Here is a 21,451-nt window from a genome sequence, read left to right on the forward strand (position 1 = left end):
GTATCATGGGGAAACAAAAGTCAAAGTTTTAGCCTCTTTTTATTCTCCAACTCCAACAGATTCCCTATTTTACAGCAATCTCTAAAATCTCCATATTTTTCCTTAAAATTTTAGAGATTGCTGTAAATATAGGGAATTTAGTTTTCTCTTTCCTCACTTTACCTAAAATAGAGATAGTTATATAGAATCTGTTAGAGCAAAAGAGCCTCATTTTTTTTCTTAAATTATAGAAAAATCAAAATATGGAGAAGCTGTTGAAGTTGCTCTTACAAACGCACACGCATTGTTCAGATGAACAGATGGATCAGAGATTGAAGAAGAAGCCGAGTGCTAAAAATCATCAAACGTCAAAACTCAAACAAAATATCTCACTCACTCTCACTCACAGAGAGAGAGGGAGAGAGAGAGAGAGACAGTGAAGCGGGAAATATCAACGACCAATTAACAACCTTGTGGCAGATCAGTTCCCAAAAATGGCTTTCTCAACTCGGCCACTGTTCAACCACACACTATACTCACCACCACTTCATCAACCCAAGAAGCAGAAACCTGTAATCCCACTTCTCTCTAATGCCCACTCTACCCCTCCTCCCCTTCGTTCTTCTGCTTGTTTCAGGGCCAAGTTTGGCACTTTCACAAAGCCATCATCAAAACTCGGATTCAGTGTCAAGGCACACAAAACTGACCAGAACCCATTTCAGATTCTGCTTTTTTTTTTTTTTTTCTATCTGGGTTTTGAGTAATGGAATTCATTTTGCATTTGGTTTGTGTAGGTTGGATCTCAGAATGGCTATTCTTCAGGGGATGAGGCTCAGTCTCTTATTCCTGAGGCAACTCCACAAGAGGATTATTCTTGGGTTTCTGTGATTATTCCGTACGTTTCTACCCAGTTTAGTTGTTTATATGAGTTCTTCTCATGTTTTGAGTAATTGGGTGTTCTTTAAACCTCAATTCTAGAATGGGGGTAACAGTTTGTGAGCCAATGTAATGGAGGACATGAATTGGATCGTACTGGGGGTAAAGTTTCATGCTTTAGTTTTGGTACTGAAGCAAATTGAGTAATGTTTGAAGGATAGCAAACTATGCCTTGTGAGTGAATGTTTGTTTAAACTAAAGAAAGAAGCAGCTTTTTAGATGAACTAACATACTGCATTGTGCTTATGTTTATGCTTGAAAAGCTCTCTACTTTTTGGTACTTGTGATGAGGGTAACATGTTGGAAACCAATGTAATGGAGGATCTGAATTGGACCTTAATGGGGCTGAAGTGTCATGCTTTAGTTTTGGTACTGAAGCAAGTTGAGTGCTTTTCGAAGAGTAGCAAACTATGCAATGTAGTTTAATATAAAATTAAAGAAAGAAGCAGCTTTTAGATGAAAGTAGAGACTGCAATCTGCTGAAATTTGTGTTTGAATAGTTCTCTATTTTCTGGTACTTGTAATTGTGTTAATAACCAACTTCTTGGAATTCTAGTTTTGTGTTTCCGGCATTGGGTGGTCTGTTATTTGGGTACGACATTGGTGCCACTTCTGGTGCTACCATCTCATTAACGGTATACCTTCATTTTTAGTGGTTTGCTTTTGTGGTTTTGATGATTAAGTGTGACCAAGGTGTTTCTATGTTGATATGTCACAGTCCGCTGAGCTTAGTGGCACAACTTGGTTTAATCTGACAGCTGTTCAGCTCGGTCTTGTGGTATGAGTTATTGGATCTTAGTTAACTTGCATATGTTATTTGAAATTCTTCTGCTCTTGTCTGCCAACAAACCAAAAGGACATCAGTAATCATAAAGTACATTGTTTTGATGCAGGTTAGTGGTTCCCTCTATGGAGCTCTTTTTGGTTCTCTCCTTGTCTACCCAATTGCTGATTTCCTTGGTATGTGCTTTGCTTTGCCCATTTACTTTACTCTGAGGTTTTCGAGCTTCTTGATATATCTTTTCTAATTCAAAACTATTAAATGGACTATAAAGGAAGGAGGAGAGAACTCATCACAGCAGCTGCACTTTATCTCCTTGGGGGTCTGATCACCGGATGTGCTCCGGGACTTGGTGTTCTCCTAGTAGGGCGTCTTTTATATGGCATTGGTATTGGAATGGTAAGCTTCTTTTCAGTTTTATGTGGCTTCTAACAAAGCAAAAGGAGAAAACCTTTAACGATTTGTTTTGACAGGCCATGCATGGGGCTCCACTCTATATTGCTGAAACATGTCCATCTCAAATTCGTGGAACTCTAGTGTCATTGAAGGAGCTCTTCATAGTTTTGGGGATCCTGGTATTGTTTAAATAACCTTTTTTTTCATGTTGATGTTTAATTTTATTCACTTTCTAGACTAAAGTGAGACATTCTGTATGCAGTTGGGTTATTTAGTAGGAAGCTTTCAGATTGATGCAATTGGGGGGTGGCGTTACATGTATGGAATAAGTGCTCCCATTGCTTTACTTATGGGAATAGGCATGTGGATTCTCCCACCCTCTCCTCGCTGGTTGCTTCTCAGGGCAGCTCAAGGTAAAGGGTCTGTGAAAGAATACAAAGAAAGAGCCGTTCTTGCCTTGAGCAAGTTGAGAGGCCGTCCTCCTGGTGACAAAGTGTCTGAAAAGCAAATAGAAGAGACATTTGTTACTTTGAAGTCAGCCTATGCAGATCAGGAATCAGAGGGGAGTTTGATGGAGGTCTTTCAAGGCCCTAGTTTGAAGGCCTTCATAATTGCTGGGGGTTTGGTCCTTTTTCAACAAGTAATTTTTCCTCATCTCTGCAATGAAATGAATTTATCGCTTTCTTGTTTTTTATTTTTATTTATTTACAAAAATATGTATCGGAGAGAATATAAAGAATTAGTAAGCCAATCTGCTACTTGATTTGACAGATAACAGGGCAACCAAGTGTCCTATATTATGCAGGTCCAATTCTTCAGGTATCAAATCATCAAATCATTGTAACTTTTTCTGGGTGTGTAAAGTTCGTTTTCTTTCATGTCAGTTTGCCTTAACTATGTGATACTCTTTGTCATCTTGTTAATCAAGAGCGCAGGATTCTCCGCTGCCGCTGATGCTACCAAAGTATCGGTTATAATTGGGTTGTTCAAGGTGCATATGATATTCATTTCATAGATAATTTTGATTTACGAGGGAATGCTGTAGGAAGCTCCACTTTCGGGTCTGACTATTCTCTGTTTCTGCAGTTCGTGATGACAGGGATAGCTGTCCTGAAAGTTGATGATCTAGGAAGAAGACCTTTGCTTATAGGAGGAGTCAGTGGACTTGTATGCTTCCTAACTATTCAATATTTTAGTTCATCATTTTTTTGTTCATTCGACTACTCCGTGACGTGTTAGCTGGTAATGATGATGATGCAAGGTTTATTTCTTCTTTCTTCTCTTTACCTCAGGCTCTTTCCTTGTTTCTCCTCTCTGCTTACTACAAATTTCTTGGAGGGTTCCCACTTGTTGCTGTAGCTTCTCTTCTTCTCTATGTTGGTTGCTACCAGGTATTTTTTTTCTTTGGCTCTTGGCATTTGTTAGTCAATCTTCTTATAATGTTTTATTTAAATGGAATAGTCTAATAGCACCACAACTTTGTTTTTGTTGTACGGAAAAGTCACACCTGTAAACCAGAATCTTAAAACTTGACATAAACTCCTCCCCCGCCTGCACCACAGCTCTCTTTCCAACTTACCCGAAAAGAATGGATGGAGTTTGCTATCTGAACTGTCATATTTTTTGGCTTTGATATTAAGACAGAGGTTTTGACATTATTGAATATTTATGCTCAAATGCCTTTTCAGATATCTTTTGGTCCTATAAGTTGGCTTATGGTATCGGAAATATTCCCGCTTCAGACAAGAGGAAAAGGGATTAGTCTTGCAGTTCTTACTAACTTCGGTTCAAATGCTCTTGTGACATTTGCATTCTCACCATTGAAGGTATATACTGTCATCTATTAGCATGATTGAGCTTTTAGAGGACTGGTACAGAAGTGGTGCACTAAGATTTGATAATTCTGCAGGAGGCACTAGGAGCAGACAACCTTTTCCTCCTTTTTGGGGCTATCGCCTTGATATCTCTTCTGTTCGTTGTACTAATTGTCCCAGAAACCAAAGGTTTGAGTTTGGAAGAAATAGAATCCAAAATCTTGAAATAGCTGCTAACCCATGTCCAGAGCCTGTCATTGTAAGTTTTCCCACTTGACATGTATTCACAAATCTGTAACCGTGTTTGTTACTAATACTATATTCACAGAATCATGTAAAATTTGTTCCACAACTATGTAAATCACTATATGATTCAATTTCGCGACACTTCAGTGACATTTCATTCTAGAGTAATTAGTTTACTCGAAGCAAAATTAGCTGCACACTAAACACTTGAACTTGAATCGGTTATCAGTAAAACTGTGCTCAACTAATCGTGATATGGACATGAAACTTTTCAGGTGTTTTCTTCAACTTATGAACTGAAACTTGTAATTCATTTGGTGTTTTAGTGAATGACAGTAATCTTGCAACGTTTGGTCACTTGGTGGTGACCAAAGAGGGACTTCCTAATTCATGGTCTAGGGTTTAGGACAAATGAATCGAAAGCCAGCACCAGAGAATAACAACTAGAAGGAAAAAAAAACAATGGAAATCCATGAAGTCTTTAGTTTATTCCAACAAGTAGACCTACCTGTAAATGGAGTGGATTTTGATCTAGATCCGCTCCGGATCTGTGGTTATTGAACGCGTTTAGATTGAAAAATTTGATCCGTTAATCCGTTAATGATCCGGATCTGTTAATAAACGGGTGTAATGGATCAAACACGGATTTAGGTTGATCCAATCCATTAATTATCCGGTTTGTTTTCATAATAATAAAATATTATTTTTTATTTATATATATATTTTTTTAAATATAAAATATTAAGACTACTTTGGACATTTAGTATTTTAGTTACCTTAGTTTATTGTTCTAGGGAATATTTTAATAATATAGTTCATATTTTGGCGATACTCTTTATGTTGTTTTAATATTTTATTAATGTTTTATGATGTATTATTATAAAAATTTAATATTATTATTTAAAATTATAAAGTATTCGTAATTATAAACGGATCGGATTAGCGGATCGAGTATCCGTTAATCTGGCGGATACGGATTTGAATTGAGCTATCATCAATCCGCTGGGTTAACGGAGCGTATCGGGTTAAATTTTTTTATTATTAATAAACAGATTCTGATTTAGGTCGATCCGCTCCAAATCCGGTCCATTTATAGATCTACTTTCAAGACTCGGATATGACCATAAATTCATAAGCTACTATGTAATCAAGAGAACAACACTCTTCATTAGATTCAATACAGGACACCCAAGTGAAAACTGTGAAACAAACCCTATCCAGACCAAGTCTAACACATTCTGGACCAGAATCTAATAGTCTCTAGATATTTTTCCACACGATAAAAATCAGTTTGGAGACTAAATAGATAATTACAAAAATCTATTCTGTTTTTTTTTTTTTTTGAGAATACAAAAAAAAAAAAAAAAAATCTATTCTGTTCTAAAGCCTTGAAATGATCCTCAATAGTGTTTTTCCAATTTTGTCAAGTGGGGTGCATATCCTACACTGTTCAGAGAAAGCCATGTGTCACTCAGCCAATCTCATTTGTGTGGCTTTCAGGGACTTAATAACCACACCACAGATTTTTCAATCACTCCACGCACCCTTAAAGGCTCTTACTCATCTTAATATCCATCCCACTAACACTCCACCATCTTCAGCTTTATTGCATTACTCACACGCTCTCAGGAAATCAGCACCACTCTGATCCATGGCTTCCACAGTCTCAACTGTTGGAGCTGTTAACAGAACACCCGTACTTTCCCGCCAAATTATCTCTCAACTGTTTCCATTTTGTTTTCTTTTAATCTATAGCAGAATACCCAAAAGTGTTTTTCTATTATTATTTTTATGTGATTCTTAAAGTACAAGAGTTTTGATCGAATAAGTTATATATATATATATATATATATTTTTTTTTTTTTTTCAAGTGGTTTTTGCTCGATCAAAAGAGAAACCAAGTGAAAAGTTTGTGATGTTTTCTATTTGAATTATTGCCTTGTTTGTTGGTCTATATTTAATGCAGTTGAGCTTGAACAGCTCTGGTGCTGGAAGCTCATCAATCCCAAGCTCAGCTTTCTTGGGCAGCAGTTTGAAGAAGGTCAACAACACAAGACTTCCCTACCACAAATCTGTATCTGCAGGTAGCTTGAGAATCACAGCAGAAATCGATGAGGGAAAGCAGTCGAAATCAGACAAGTGGAAAGGCCTTGCTTATGACATTTCTGATGACCAACAAGACATTACAAGAGGAAAGGGAATGGTTGATTCTGTGTTCCAAGCTCCCACTGGGACTGGGACTCACAATGCCATCATGAGCTCATACGATTACGTCAGCACCGGACTTCGCACGTAAGCTAGAAAACATGTAGAATTAATTTGCGTGCTAATTTATTCGTTGATATGTGGATAACATAATCGTGTTGTTACAAGAGAACTGAGACTTTGGTCATGATCGATAAGAGGACTGCTGAATTGTGTGTGTGTTTCAGGTACAACTTGGATAACAACATGGATGGGTTTTACATAGCTCCAGCTTTCATGGACAAGCTTGTGGTTCATATCACCAAGAACTTCATGAGCCTGCCTAACATTAAGGTAAGAGACAATCCTACATACATGAAAATAAATCCCGAGTAGACTTTGGATCCCAACTGATGTGACAGTGTCTCATTTATTTATACCTTAGCCTATTTTGAACTGTTATTTGTTTCTAAGTAAGATATTGTCATTTCATATGCGAAATCTGTTGTTGCCTCTATTATTATTATCATTGACGTAAGTTTTTCCACAAAATACTGTTTGTGATTATCAATTTTTGATAGCTCGGATGATTTATTTATATTTGTATCTTGATTAGGTTCCCCTCATTCTTGGTATATGGGGAGGAAAAGGTCAGGGAAAATCATTCCAGTGTGAGCTTGTGTTTGCCAAGATGGGAATTACGTGAGTTTCGTTTGAATTTGCTGCTATTATTTCTTCATAAGATATGTTTCTTTTGTTTGTATTAATTACATGGTGATTAAATTTCAGCCCCATCATGATGAGTGCTGGAGAATTAGAAAGTGGGAATGCAGGAGAGCCAGCAAAGTTGATCAGACAAAGGTATCGGGAGGCTTCAGACATCATCCGAAAGGGAAAAATGTGTGCCCTCTTCATCAATGATCTCGATGCAGGTGCTGGTAGGATGGGTGGAACCACACAGTACACTGTGAACAACCAGATGGTCAACGCAACCCTCATGAACATTGCTGATAACCCAACAAATGTGCAGCTTCCCGGTATGTACAACAAGGAGGACAATGCTAGAGTACCGGTTATAGTCACTGGTAATGACTTCTCTACACTCTATGCGCCTCTTATCCGTGATGGTCGTATGGAGAAGTTTTACTGGGCTCCCACAAGGGAAGACCGGATTGGTGTTTGCATCGGAATCTTCAAGACTGACAATATTCCTGAGGAGGCTGTTGTTAAGATTGTAGACACATTCCCTGGTCAATCTATTGGTAAGCATAGATTAAATATTGAGACAAGTATGAAGCAAGAAATTAGAAATGCGTTGATTTGTGGAGAGTGTTTGCCATATCATATATATCGATTAACATTCACATGAAAATGAAGATGTGTGTAAATTAGGATCGTCATAACTTGTCATATGCCATTCTTGCAGATTTCTTTGGTGCCCTTCGAGCTCGTGTCTACGATGATGAAGTGAGGAAGTGGATATCCGGTGTTGGAGTAGACGGCATTGGGAAAAAGCTTGTGAACTCAAAAGAAGGTCTCCCAACTTTTGAGCAGCCTAGGATGACACTGGAGAAGCTTCTTGAGTATGGTAACATGCTTGTTCAAGAGCAGGACAATGTCAAGAGAGTTCAACTTGCTGACACTTACTTGAGTCAAGCAGCACTTGGAGATGCTAACCAGGATTCTATTAAAAGAGGAGATTTCTATGGTTAGCACGCTCTATCCTTACAGCCTTCAATGGGTGATTTTAATCAACGCTCTTCTCCTTGATTAATCATTATCAGTACGCATATATATTATCTTAAGTAGAGTAGTGATTTGGATCAAAGTTTGCAATGAATGATTAATCAGTACGTATATAGATGTTATCTTAAGTAGAGTAGTGATTTTGATCAATGTTTTCAATGAACTTATGTGATGCAGGCCAGGCAGCCCAGCAAGTTCATGTACCAGTTCCTGAAGGATGTACTGATCGAACAGCCTCAAACTTTGACCCAACAGCTAGGAGTGACGACGGTAGCTGTGAGTACCAACTCTAAGCTGTATAAACAGATTGATGGGGGTGGGAGATGAAGAAATGAAGATATTGCTTTCTTGGTCCTTTTATTATGGACTGACATTCCTAATTTTGTTGTAATTACCCTCAATTCTCATGGCATTTCGTGCTTTGCTTTCGTTCTCATGAATAAATTAGCTATTGATGTTGCTACCTTTTTCTCATACCAAGCGAGTTGAACCTAAAAATTCACCCTCACTTCACTTCACTTCTATATATCTTATGCATTGTTGTAGAGAATTGGAAAAATTGTATTGTATTCATCTCACCATGAGGTTTATATAGGGTTACATCATGTATACAAAAGACAATACATAATAGCTATACTAATCAATCGCATACATTACGAGTCTGTCAATCGCACATTACAAGTATGTCAATCGCATACATTACGAGTATGTCAATCGCATACATTAAGCAATACCTATTGCATGAATAGTCATTATCATTTACAACACTCCCCCTTGGATTCCATGTCACACTACAAGGAAAAACAAGAAATGTGACGAATGGAATTCCTCACAAAATGTCCAAATTCCTCGCTTAAACTAATGAGCGAGGAAACTCAGGCGTCAGAAATTTTCCTCGCTTATACCCCCTCACGGATTACTATATACGAGGATTTTCGATTTCCTCACAAATTATTAATTGCGAGGAATATGTCTTCCTCGTAAATTAAAAATCGCAAGGAATGATGATTCCTCACAGATTAATAATTGTAAGGAATGACGATTCCTCACAGATTAGTAATTGTAAGGAATGACGATTCCTCACAGATTTATAATTGTGAGGGACAAATATTCCCAGTAAATTAATAAATGTGAGGAACACATTTTCCTCATAGATTAGACATTGCAAGGAATGTGTATTCGTCATAGTTAAAATTATGCTTGTTCATTATAGAGACAAAGGGAAAATTCAAATGACTTATAAAACCTACAAAATTATATTAACTTTAGGCTTGCTAGTCACCAACATATTACTGTTCAGTAATTACAATTCCAAAAGGATTCCAAATAAAACCTAGGACCCATTGTTTAGGACTAAGTAGTTCCTTAACTACATATGAGAAAGATAATTCCAAAATATTTCATGAAACCCAAGGCATTCTAACCCTCCATATATACCAAAATATTTCATGAAACCCAAGCCATACCAAGCTAGTCATTAGAGAAGTCATCAGTTCCTTCAATACCATCAGTTTCTTGAGCAGAGCTATCATCAACATCACAATTAATGTCATCACTCCCATTCAATTTGCTAAATATTGCTCGCAACATAGATTTCAACTTTGCATTCTCAGATTCCAAGCAACTTACAGTGGATGTAAGCTTTTGTAGATTACCTTTCATCTCATTCCACTCAGAATTTATTAGCATTGAAGAAGAAGAAGAAGACGAGATATCCAAGCGAGGGAAAGCACCTAAACCTTGAACCTTGCCACCTTTTCTCCCACACTCCTCAACAATAATTGCAATCTCATCATTCAATGCCACTTCTATTGATTCAATAGGAGTACCTTCTGGTGCCTCTTCAATGAGCTTTGCCTTGACATCTTCCCTCTTCTGCTTCATTTTCTCCTGCAACAAAAAGAATGATATGATTAGACACACATGTACACACAGCCACCCACCCACCCTAGATATTAACAAAGTCAGACTAGATATAATGCACTATACCTGACATACATCACTTTCTAAAATAAAAATCTAGATATAAGATATTGTACATATAATTCAATCAGTGTGGAACTGTGTATACATACGGATACAAATCACAGACTTGAATTCTAAATCTTCTATTTCTATTTTATAAGACTTATATTTGAACTAGGATATTGATTGATAACTTACATGTCTCACTCGTTTAGCCTCACTAACCCACTTATGCTCTGCATCCTGATACATGTTTTCATAATTGTCTATAAATGATACAGGCTTACCACATTCCTGCACTTGAAAAAACATACAGTTCAATATATAAGAGTTTATCGTAATGGAATGTCACACGAGCGACTATTATTTAATTACCTTTGCTGCTTGCAAAGCATGCTGAATAAATGGCATTGCACCACCCCGATGGGTACTTTCCTGTTGATCTCGGTTTTGAGCATTAGTAGCACAGACCTCCTTTATTAATGAAACAATATAAGCATCAAATTTTCATCAGAATTCATTTTTTTCAATAATCGCAGCACAATCTATGAATATGTAATGAAGTATAACAGTACACACCATATATCCCTCATTGCTATAAAGATTATCGCACAACCAATGCCAATGCTCTAGAGGTCTACTATTCCAAAGGTCTGGGTCAGGCAACTTGGCTCGTGCCCGTTCATATGTTCTACTCTCCTTGTAGTGATTATGCAATCTCCATTTAAACTGAGTGTATGCTGTAGCCATTATTCCATCCACATATGCAAGAACTTTTGGATGATGGAGATCAACCTCAAAAAGGGTCTAATATCAAATAAATGAAGCGTTAACAATGCATTATAATCATTCAAAACTGAAACCAATAAACAAACAAACTTTCTACAGTTTGACAGTTTGAAGCTTACCTCCAACTTCTCCCGCAATTTCCTCTTAGTATCAGGCTTTATCTTAGACCACCCTCCATAACATACTGGAGCATAACCTCGAATAGTAATTCCAATTTCAGAAGTGAACTTTTTACTAACTGTCTTATCACTAGGAACCCAATGATCTGGATCCCAAACCACAATCAATTTCTTCCCTCCATTTGCTGACATCAAATCAAGGGTTCCTTTTCCAATTGACTTTCCACGCTTCCGTTTTGTGCACAAAAGTGTAGAATCAGAATCCCCTACAAATAAAATGCATGTTACAATTTTAAAATATGCATAGTTTCATACAAACTCATCTTGAATTTGAAGTTGGTATATTCATGAGAGTTGTAGCATACATCCTAAAGACTACTTCAGCATTGGAATCACCTAAAAATTATTTTTCTAGATTAAGTAATGAATTTTTGAAATCAGGGTTATGCTGCAGCAATTTATTGTAAAACCTAGTGCATTGTACCTGAGTATGTTTTTATTTGTTTTATTAGTCTGATATTAGAAGTCAGTTCTTCATGAAATTTGTAGTATTCATCTTAAAGGTAATTTCAGATTTGCAATCACCTAAAAATGATTTTTCTATATTAAGTTATGAATTTTTAAAGTCACAGTTATGCTGCAGCAATTTCTGTAAAACTTGCTGCACTGTACGTCAATATGTTTTTATTTGTTTTACTGGTCTGATATTTGACTGTAGTGTCTTCTTGAAAGTTGCAGTATACATCTTAAATATAATTTCAGATTTGGAATCACCTAAAAATGATTTTTCTATATTAAGTTATGAATTTTTGAAGTCAAAGTCCTGCTGCAGCAATTTCTGTAAAACCTGTTGCACTATCGTTATGTTTTTATTTGTTTCACCCTATTTCTTTGTTGAAAGATAGCTAGAGCTTCCAGAAACATAAACTAGACATAATAATGTTTCAAACAAAATAAATTACACTATTTTTGAAATTCATATGAAATAGTTATACCATTGCAAAATTCTTAAGTCTAGAAGAAAACTTTATGTTTAAAAAAAGAAGGGTAATGTACCTCCATTCTGAGTTGCTGATTGCTGAGGTGCTATCTCTTGATATGGTGGAGAAGCTTGAGATTGAGAAGCATCAGATGGCTCAGGAGTTATTGCTGCACCATTAACTATGATCAAATTGGTCAGTCATTTACATTAACCAAATAGATTATGGTATGCATCACATTCATCTTCCAGTAGTAAATGTATTGAATTATCAACTTTTTTTATAGTCTATATATACTTTTATAATCCAGAAACAATATTAGATATGAAAGTTCTAATATGAATATGGAAGTTCAACCTGAATTCAAACTTGTGGGGCATTGAGTTGCTCGCTTTTGAGGGGGTGTAGTCACAAATGCATGAGAAGGTGGAGATGGTTGTGGAGCTAGAACACGGTGATGTGCTAGTCTAATAGGTTGAGGAGTTGGTGTTAGTTGAGAAGCCGGTGTAGGCTGAGTTCTTGTCATAGGTTGAGAAGCTGGTGTGGACTGAGGTCTTGCTACTTGTTGAGAAGATGATGTGTTTTGAGGTGCCGCTGTTGGTTGCAGATTTGGTGTGAGTTGAGCTTTAGATGTTAGGTGAGGAGCTGCTATAACTTCTGGAGGTGGAGGGAGTTTGAACTTAAGCTTTCGTATTTTTTTCCCTCTTGTTTGTGGCAATTGTGATTCCATCTGCATATAAAAATTACAAACAAAAAAAATATTACAATTAGGTATCATAGCATTTATCACATATATCATCTAAAAAGCATAACATTTAACAGTAAGGAATAAGTGTAAACATTTAATCAACTAGTTAGAATTCAAATAAACTATAATTCAATTTTCTGCAACTTACCAATAGCGGTGATACTAATAATCACTATCATTCTCACTACTTATATTAACTTCACCTTCACCTGATGATATGCCATCTTCCATAAGAGCATCATCATCAATAAAATTATCATCAATGAAATCATTATCATCGACTACTGTTCTTTCAATACCAGCCCTGCTCAAAGTAATAGTTTCAGGTCCTACATCTTCTCTACATAACGAGTCACTAGTCTCTTCATCATCCACCTGAACTTCGAGATTAATCTCATCAACCTCTTCATCAGACTCTTCATCATTTTCCTCTTCTTCTAATGGTGCTTCATTATCATCCTCTTCTCTCTCAAGGACATCCCAAACATGTCTATACTGAATTTTCTGCACAACTTTCCAAGGATGACCCAACTTTGTGTCATCAAGATAAAAAACTTTATCTGCTTGTGTTGCATACACATAAGGATCATTGGTATACCATCGAGTATTCACATTAACAGACATGAGATGATAGTCCACCTTTCTCTTTCTGTCTAATGTGTTATACCAATGACATTGAAATAGAAACACATTGTAGCCACCTTGAAACTTTAGTTGAACAACACTGGTCAAGCTTCCATAAAAGTTGAAGGGTTCATCACCGTGTGAACCAAGAGTCACAACCCCACTATCTTGTGTGGTGTGAGATCTCTCCATCTGTTTGATCGCCCATCGAACTCCATTCACAGTACAACCAGAATATTGAAGAGTACGTCGATCTGGACCTTGTGCTAATACATACATCTCCTTACTAATCAATCCCGCGTCGTACAATGTTGTGACCCTCCATTTAAACCATTCCGGAAATGGCATCCTCAATCAGAAGTTTGCTAGAGTATTATATTATATACACTTTGAAGCAAATGCATTATCCATGCAGTCTCATATTTTACTAGAGTATAATGACATGTGGGAAACTTCTCTCTAGCTAGTTCTCATTACCTATCTAGCTAATCAATTAATAACCTCATTATCACTCAATTTGAAAGCCTTCTTTCATATTTCTATTCTTGATAATTAACTTATGCTATATTTATTAGGTGCATATTTCACTGGTGGGAAAAGATCACATGAAAGTTCAATGAGTTATAGATAGCAAACAATGGAAGAAATTACAGAAATTGCAGAAAAGTAAAGTCAAGAAAAAATTGAAAAATTTCAGCAGAGTAAAGTAGTTGATGATCAAAATGGATCTCCAAATGCACAAAAAGGAGAAATCATTAAACAACAGAACAAACAAATTGAACAAACACCAATTCAATATACAACAACGGCAAACAAAAACAATTTATACCCAAAAGCAACCCAAACACTAAGGCTGAGAGAAAATTAATAAATGCTAACCACTTGCCCCCCCCAAACTCATAATTCATATGTATGATATATATTTCATCAATTCAATCAACACGTGGCACTATCCATCTTTGGATTCATAAATTGGACCTATTTCAATCTGGTCAATTCAAGACAAATAAAAACCTAAAACCCCCAAATAGTATTGAAAATTAAACCTGAATGAGGAATTATTTTAATCAACAACCTGAAAAACCAACTAAAACACTCAAAACCCACATTCAAATCATAAAACAAAATCAAACTACGAGAAATAGCTAAACCATAATATAGTTAAAGCAACTGAGAATTAAGTTGAGATATATGGAAGAGAAAGATTGAACCATATACCTACGTTGGGTTATATTTGAAAAGATGAAAACGATTGAAATTGGATGATGACGATTGAGGAGGTACAGTGTAGTGGCCTGGGTCAGTTGTCGCAGATAATCGATGGTGGTCGCGGGCAATCGAAGGTGGTCGCTAGTGATAAGAGAAGGGGTTGGCGGTGGAGCGATCAAGATGGTGGGTGGTGATCGAAGAGTGTAGTATGTAAGAGAGAACTGGTGTAGAGAGTTCTATCGTGCAATTTGGGTTCCTTTTTTTTTTTTTTTTTTAAGTTATATAATTTTAGGGTTTTCAGCGAGGAATGCCTATCTTTCCTTGTAAAATATTTTTTAATTGGCGCCATTTTAAGCCGCCAAAGAGTTTGGCATAAAAAACAAAAAGCGCCAAAAATTTTGTGATGAACTTAAAATTAATTGTGAGGAATTTTTGGCGTAAAATTTTGGCGCCAATTCTTACTACATCATAACCAAGGAACAACAAAACTCCTCACTCAAAATGAGAATTTGCGAGGAATGTTTCCTCACACATTCTTAAACAAGCGACGACTATCTATTCCTCGCGAAATCCAACTTTCTGCGAGGAATTGTTAATCGTCGCAGATATTTTCCTCGCTTATGACATGATTTCTTGTAGTGTCAATAGTGTTGCCTCTGCTATGCGCTTCTAAGTTGTCTCGTCAAAAACCTTGCCAAGTAATTAAAACCCTGTGGGAAAAAACAACCTTGGTCGAAAGAGAAAAAGAGCACAACGCGCGTGAATGTGGAGTAGTCGACATCCTTCAACACTCCCCCTTGTGCTGCTCAAACTCGGTGATGACGCTTTGATCGTTGCCTCACTAAAAACCTTGCCAGGTAACAAAAACCCTGTGGGACAAAAATAACCTTGGTCAAAGGGCAAAAGGAGCACAACACGTCCTTCACTCTTCGAGATCGAACATGTAGACATCATACCTCCCCCTGATGTCAAGGTCTCCCCCTGATTTCTACAATTATGGGAGTTCGGATAACTTTATTAATCCGATGCTCTTCACATGTTTCTCGAAGGTGGATTTAGGTAACGACTTGGTAAACAAGTCCGCTACGTTATCCTCTGAACAGATTTGATTCACTTCAATATTTAGAAGTGTTTGTTGTTGCTGATTGTAAAAGAACTTAGGCGATATATGCTTGGTGTTGTCGCCCTTGATGAAACCTAACTTCATTTACTCAATACAAGCTGCATTATCTTCATAAATGCATGTAGGTTCATCTATGGTAGACTTCAAACCACAAGTTCCTCGAATGTGTCTAACTACAGACCTTAGCCATATGCATTCTCGCACGGCTTCATGTAGAGCGATAATCTCTGCATGATTTGAGGAAGTAGCAACAAGGGTCTGCTTTGTAGACCTCCAAGATATCGCAGTGCTTCCCATGATAAAGACATAACCCGTTTGGGAGCGACCTTTGTGAGGGTCAGAGAGATACCATGCATCAGCAAAACCCATCAAGACATCGTTGTCATTTTGATGGAGGGGAGGAGGAGCACGGAAGGTGGCGTTTTGCCTTGTGGAGTCCGATCCCACACTTCTGTTATTTCTTTTCTCTCTGTAGGGATAGAACAAGCCCATATCAATCGTACATCTCAAGTATCGAAAGATTGTCTTTATGCCAATCCAATGGCGCCGTGTTGGCGCAGAACTGTGTCGAGCTAACAAGTTTACTGCAAATGAGATGTCCGGTCTTGTGCATTGAGCTAAGTACAATAATGCGCCTATTGCACTTAGATAGGGCACTTCAGCCTCTAATAAGTCTTCGTCCTCATCCCTTGGACGAAACGGATCTTTTTCAGGCTCAAGACTACGACTGATCATGGGAGTAATCACAGGCTTTGCTTTATCTTCATTAAAGCACCTTAGTAATTTTTGAGTATATGCTGACTGATGAATCATAATCCCATCGTTACGGTGCTCGAGTTCTAGTCCAAGACAAAACCGTGTTTTCCCAAGATCTTTCATCTTAAATTCGGATTTCAAGTACTTAGCAGTTTCCTTTAACTCATCTAGAGTTCCAATTAGGTTCATGTCATCGACATCAACTGCTACAATTGCAAATCCGGAACTTGTCCTTTTTATAAACATGCATGGGCATATTTCATTGTTCTCATATCCCTTCCCAATCAAGTAGTCACTTAGATGGTTATACCACATCCGTCCGGATTGTTTCAATCCATATAGTGAGCGTCTCAATCTTATTGAAAATGCGCTCCGTGGTTTAGAGCCACTTGACTTGGGTAATTGAAGTCCATCTGGAACCTTCATATATATCTCTGAATCTAGATCCTCATAGAGATATGATGTAACCACATCCATAAGCTGCATGTCAAGTTTTTCAGAAACTACCAAACTGACAAGGTAGCGGAACATTATAACGTCCATTACGGAACAATATGTCTCCTCGTAGTCGATTCCAGGGCGTTGTGAGAAACCTTGCGCCACAAGGCGAGCTTTGTATCTAACAACCTCATTTTTCTCATTACGCTTTCTAACAAAGACCCATTTATGGCCAACAGGCTTTATACTTGGGGGTGTCAGCGTTATAGGCCCAAATACCTGTCTCTTTGTTAGTGAATCCAATTCAACCTGGATCGCATCTTTCCATTTAGGCCAGTCTGCTCTTCGTTGACATTCTTCAATGGAGCGAGGTTCGATATCATCGTGTTCTATAATTCCTTGAGCAATAGAATATGCGAACACATCATCAAGGATAATAGAATCTCAATTCAACGTCTCATGTACACTAGTGTAATTCATGGAGATCTCCCTATTCCCTGGAATTGGTTCTAACATTGGAGCGTCCCCCAATGATGTCTCTTGGACATAACCATAATCCGGAATATCTTCATGAGACAGGCTATTTATGTCGATGATTAATAGATCTTTCTGTGCCAAACTCGCTTTCTTTCTTGAGCGAGAATCCATCGAACCTTTGGGCCTCCCACGTTTCCTTGCTGGGAGCCCGGCCTGAGCCACATTACCATCACTATTAGTGGTGGCGGCGCCATGCCCAATACCCCTAGGGGTGGCGCCATGTCCATGATTTTTAGAGACATCAATCCTTGCAGGCACGTTTACAGCAGGTATATGTGATATTGTCACTTTAGCGATATTAGAAAACGCATCAGGCATAGAGTCTACTACATTCTAACAAGAATTCTCCGCACTTCAATTTCGGACTGTGCGGTTCGGGGATCAAGATGAGACAAAGTGGGGACAGACCATGACAATTCCTGTCGTTCTTGTTGAACATTATTGTTCCTATCTCCCCCTAACGACGGGAAGACTGTCTCATCAAAGTGACAATCCGCAAATCTAGCGGTAAATAAATTGCCTGTCAAAGGTTCTAAGTAGCGGATAATGGTTGGAGAGGCATATCCAACATAAATGCCTAATCGTCTTTGAGGAACTATTTTGGTGCGCTGTGGCGGCGCAATTGGCACATAAACTGCACACCCAAATATGCGTAAGTGTGAGACATCAGGCTCATATCCACTAACCATCTGGGACGCAGAAAAGGGTTGAGTGGCACTAGGCCTCAGACGAATGAGCACAGCTGCATGCAATATTGCATAGCCCCAAGCAGAAACAGGGAGATTGGTGCGCATAACCAATGCTCTAGCGACCATTTGAAGTCGTTTAATGGCAGCTTCTGCGAGACCATTTTGGGTGTGAACATAAGGAACAGGGTGTTCAACCTCAATCCCAATGGACATGTAATAGTCATCAAATGTTTTTGATGTAAACTCTCCAGCATTGTCAAGACGAATTGACTTAATGGGATGATCAGGGTGGTGAGCCCTTAATTTAATGATTTGTGCTAGGAGTTTAGCAAATGCAGCATTTCTTGTGGACAATAGCATGACATGTGACCATCGTGTCGATGCATCAACCAACACCATAAAATATCTAAATGGTCCGCAAGTTGGTTGAATAGTCCCACAAATATCACCTTGGATTCTTTGTAAGAATAGAATATTTTCCTTAGTGTCCTTTGCATAGGATGGTCTCGATCCTAATTTTGCTAAAGATCAGGCTTTGCAAAACGAAAGAGGGGCTTTAGAAGCAACCAGGGAAGTATCCGGTTGAGCCACGAAGTCACAATTGACTTTAGAAGTAGAAAAAAGGACCAAGGAGGTATTGGTGGCGTCAATAGCACCTTTGGGCCGCAGAAGGTAGGCGACGCTAGCCCTTCCTTGGACCAAATCTTGGTTCTGACTTCTTTTCATTTTGAAAAATGGATGTCCGTGTGAAGTCTATAATATACGGATCATCATATCACGACCTGGGTGTCCCAAACGGTCATGCCAAAGCCTATATATATGTGTAAGAATCCCATAAGTCACCTCTCATGATATGGTTGGATTCAAAAATTCGAATAGTGGTTGCATACAACCCACTAGAGCGACACATAAGTTTCTCTAATACTCGTTTATGTCCGTAGCCATTAGAGGTGATGCAAAGGAACTCTTGTCCATTCTCACAATGTGTTTCCACATGAAAACTATTAGCTCTTATATCTTTAAAACTCAATAGGGTCCTTCCAGCCCTAGGAGCATATAGAGCTTCGGTGACATTAATACTTGTGCCATTTGGCAACATAAATTGAGCTGGTCCTCGACCATGAATCAATTGTGATGGTCCAGTCATCGTAGTCACAGAATATCGACTAGGCGTCATCCATAGAAATAGTTGCGTATGTCGCAATATAGTATGTGTGGTGCCACTATCAACAAGGCATTCCAACTCTCCAGGAAACATACTAAAAAATAATAAAGTTCGGAATTAAAACATGTCCATGACATCGAATAATAATACGATACTTTATTAATAAAGATAGCCAATGATTACATCAAAGGTCCCAAAAAGTCTAATCCAAAATAAAATCAAACTAAGACACATTGTAGTCACTCTATCCGTTTGGTAACTCCAATCAAATATGACCAGGAAAGTAGAGAGAAATGTTGGTGGAGCGAGGCTCTCTTAAGTACCATTAATCTCAATGACTTTCCTAGACATCATATTTCATTGGGTGCACCACATAAGAAAGAGTTTAATACAATTGTCATTTAATGACTAAGGCATATTGCCATTACAAAAATTCTTGGCAAATAAGAGGACTAATCTAATCAAAGTCTGCGGCATCCTTGTGCACTTCATCGTCAGCTTTGAAGTCCTCTATGGTGAGATGGACGTCTCCACCATTTTCTTCTGCTTCTGCAAGGTACACTTCTTGCTCCCTCAGGTCCCTGTATGCCCTGTATCTTGCAGCTAGTTGCTCGCTTGCCTTGCATTGCTTGAACCAATGCTCACTTGATCCACATCAATGACACACATCATTGTGGTTGCCTCCCTTTAATTGAGGTGCATGTTGTGGGTGTTCCCTATGAGGGTTGGTGCCACCACCACGACCTATGGTGCCACCACCACGGGCCATGGTGCCACCACCACGGGCCATGGCGCCACCACAACAGCCAGGGTTGCCACGACCCCCTCTCCCACGTGTGGCACTGCCACCAAGTGTATCCACACCAAACTTGCGGTTTCCTTCCTGGTTAGGGCGGTTATATGGACCCATACATCCCTCATATCCCTTATTCTTAGGGTTCCGCTCCTTGCGCCCTTTTTTGGGTGCATTATAATTCGCCTCATGAACGCTCTTAGTTCCAATGGGCCTTGAATTATAATTCCTCACAAGTATGTTATCATGTTTCTCAGCTACAAATATGAGATTGATAAGTTGATGAAACCTCGTTGTACTTACATGTGCATTTGCAAGCATAATTAGCTATAATGAGCCACACTCATGGTACCGCCAGCGGTACCGACTCCCTCCAAAGGAGTGACCTACGGAAACACAGCCAGGCGGGCTACCGCCTGAGCCCCAGATTGGCCCCAGATCACCGCTGACGCGCCTCCACGAGCCGCGCCAAGATAGCATCAGAAGCTCCAGACGCTGGGAATTGAAGCACATCAATCCCACATCGAAAACAAAGAGAAGATCAGCTCTCTCCTCACCTATAAAAGGTTCTCTCATCTCTCCTCATTAAATACGCATTTACTACTCATTTATTGTTATGCTGTCTATATGCATTGACTGACTTAGGCATCGGAGAAGAGAAGACCGCCCAACGCGGTCTCCCTCTGACGCCCTGTCTTTCGTTTGACAGCTAGCGGAGATTACCAAGTCCTCAGAGTAGCGGTCCGCCCACCAGACCCGCGTTAAACGAAGGTTCGGCTACCGCCGAACTTTGAGCATTAACACTCGTGATCCATCCAGCATTGACTTCAGTGCGGTATTGCTTTGATACCACAATTGCTGAAACGGGGAAGGTGGAGAGAGTTTTCTCAATTAGCTCTTGCTCTGTGACAGGTTGTCCACAAAACCTCAACATGGACTGTAGGCGAAGAGCTTCTGAATTATATTCAGCAACAGACTTGAAATCAGCAAAGTGCAGATTGTTCCATTGAACCTTCAAGTCAGGGAGGAGGGAATCTTGGACATTGCCAAAACTCTCTTCCAGCGCTACCCATAGCTCTCTTGCATCCTTGATCGACATATACTCCAATCTGAGAGCCTTGTCCATATGGCGTCGCATCAAGATAACTGCTTGAGCATGCTTTGTAGGTGTTCGCACGAACACACGATCCGGGTTAGGTGCCTGGATTATAGGTAATATTCCCTTTGAAGTGAGGTGGTTCTCAACATCGGTTACCCAACTGTGGTAATCCGAGCCTGTTGAGTCAAGCATGGGAAAGTTGAGTCTAGGTTCATTCGACATCCTGAAAATAAGAAGAGAAGATATATTAGTTTCGGAGCTAAACTTCCACAAAAACTAAAATAATAAGATTTCCGAGCTATGCTACCAAGAAAACAATTTCCAAGAATCTCTTT

The 21,451-nt window shown here is 38.7% G+C and overlaps 3 protein-coding genes across 4 annotated transcripts in view; 2 read left to right on the plus strand and 1 right to left on the minus strand.

The window, feature by feature from the left end:
- LOC133731495 (D-xylose-proton symporter-like 3, chloroplastic) overlaps positions 1-4,309 on the plus strand; it is a 42,030-nt gene extending 37,721 nt beyond the window's left edge. Inside the window, exons 1-14 of one of the 2 annotated variants that reach the window (XM_062158862.1) lie at positions 366-671; positions 774-874; positions 1,472-1,550; positions 1,634-1,693; positions 1,809-1,875; positions 1,971-2,095; positions 2,170-2,271; positions 2,355-2,732; positions 2,864-2,911; positions 3,021-3,083; positions 3,179-3,259; positions 3,385-3,483; positions 3,781-3,918; positions 4,002-4,309. In XM_062158862.1, the coding sequence (XP_062014846.1) occupies positions 474-671; positions 774-874; positions 1,472-1,550; positions 1,634-1,693; positions 1,809-1,875; positions 1,971-2,095; positions 2,170-2,271; positions 2,355-2,732; positions 2,864-2,911; positions 3,021-3,083; positions 3,179-3,259; positions 3,385-3,483; positions 3,781-3,918; positions 4,002-4,136 (1,674 nt within the window). In that variant the 5' untranslated portion in view covers positions 366-473 and the 3' untranslated portion in view covers positions 4,137-4,309. Of the gene's footprint in view, positions 1-365; positions 672-773; positions 875-1,471; positions 1,551-1,633; positions 1,694-1,808; positions 1,876-1,970; positions 2,096-2,169; positions 2,272-2,354; positions 2,733-2,863; positions 2,912-3,020; positions 3,084-3,178; positions 3,260-3,384; positions 3,484-3,780; positions 3,919-4,001 lie in introns of those variants that run through there. The other variant, XM_062158863.1, reaches the window with a different exon arrangement.
- A 1,379-nt stretch (positions 4,310-5,688) lies between these two features.
- LOC133732686 (ribulose bisphosphate carboxylase/oxygenase activase, chloroplastic-like) lies at positions 5,689-8,556 on the plus strand. The gene is made up of 7 exons (XM_062160267.1): positions 5,689-5,848; positions 6,119-6,444; positions 6,585-6,690; positions 6,953-7,038; positions 7,126-7,598; positions 7,763-8,044; positions 8,260-8,556. The coding sequence occupies exons 1-7, from the start codon at positions 5,804-5,806 to the stop codon at positions 8,373-8,375; spliced, it is 1,434 nt and encodes a 477-aa protein (XP_062016251.1). The 5' UTR covers positions 5,689-5,803; the 3' UTR covers positions 8,376-8,556.
- Positions 8,557-9,548: 992 nt separating this feature from the next.
- LOC133728067 (uncharacterized) lies at positions 9,549-11,225 on the minus strand. Its single transcript, XM_062155484.1, has 5 exons — positions 10,956-11,225; positions 10,627-10,854; positions 10,423-10,521; positions 10,246-10,341; positions 9,549-9,972 (listed from the first exon to the last, which is right to left on the minus strand). Exons 1-5 carry the CDS (start codon positions 11,145-11,147, stop codon positions 9,553-9,555), a joined length of 1,035 nt encoding a protein of 344 aa, XP_062011468.1. The 5' UTR covers positions 11,148-11,225; the 3' UTR covers positions 9,549-9,552.
- Between the last annotated feature and the right edge of the window lie 10,226 nt (positions 11,226-21,451).

This window comes from Rosa rugosa, chromosome 2, assembly GCF_958449725.1.
Source record: "Rosa rugosa chromosome 2, drRosRugo1.1, whole genome shotgun sequence".
Taxonomy (NCBI): Eukaryota; Viridiplantae; Streptophyta; class Magnoliopsida; order Rosales; family Rosaceae; genus Rosa; species Rosa rugosa.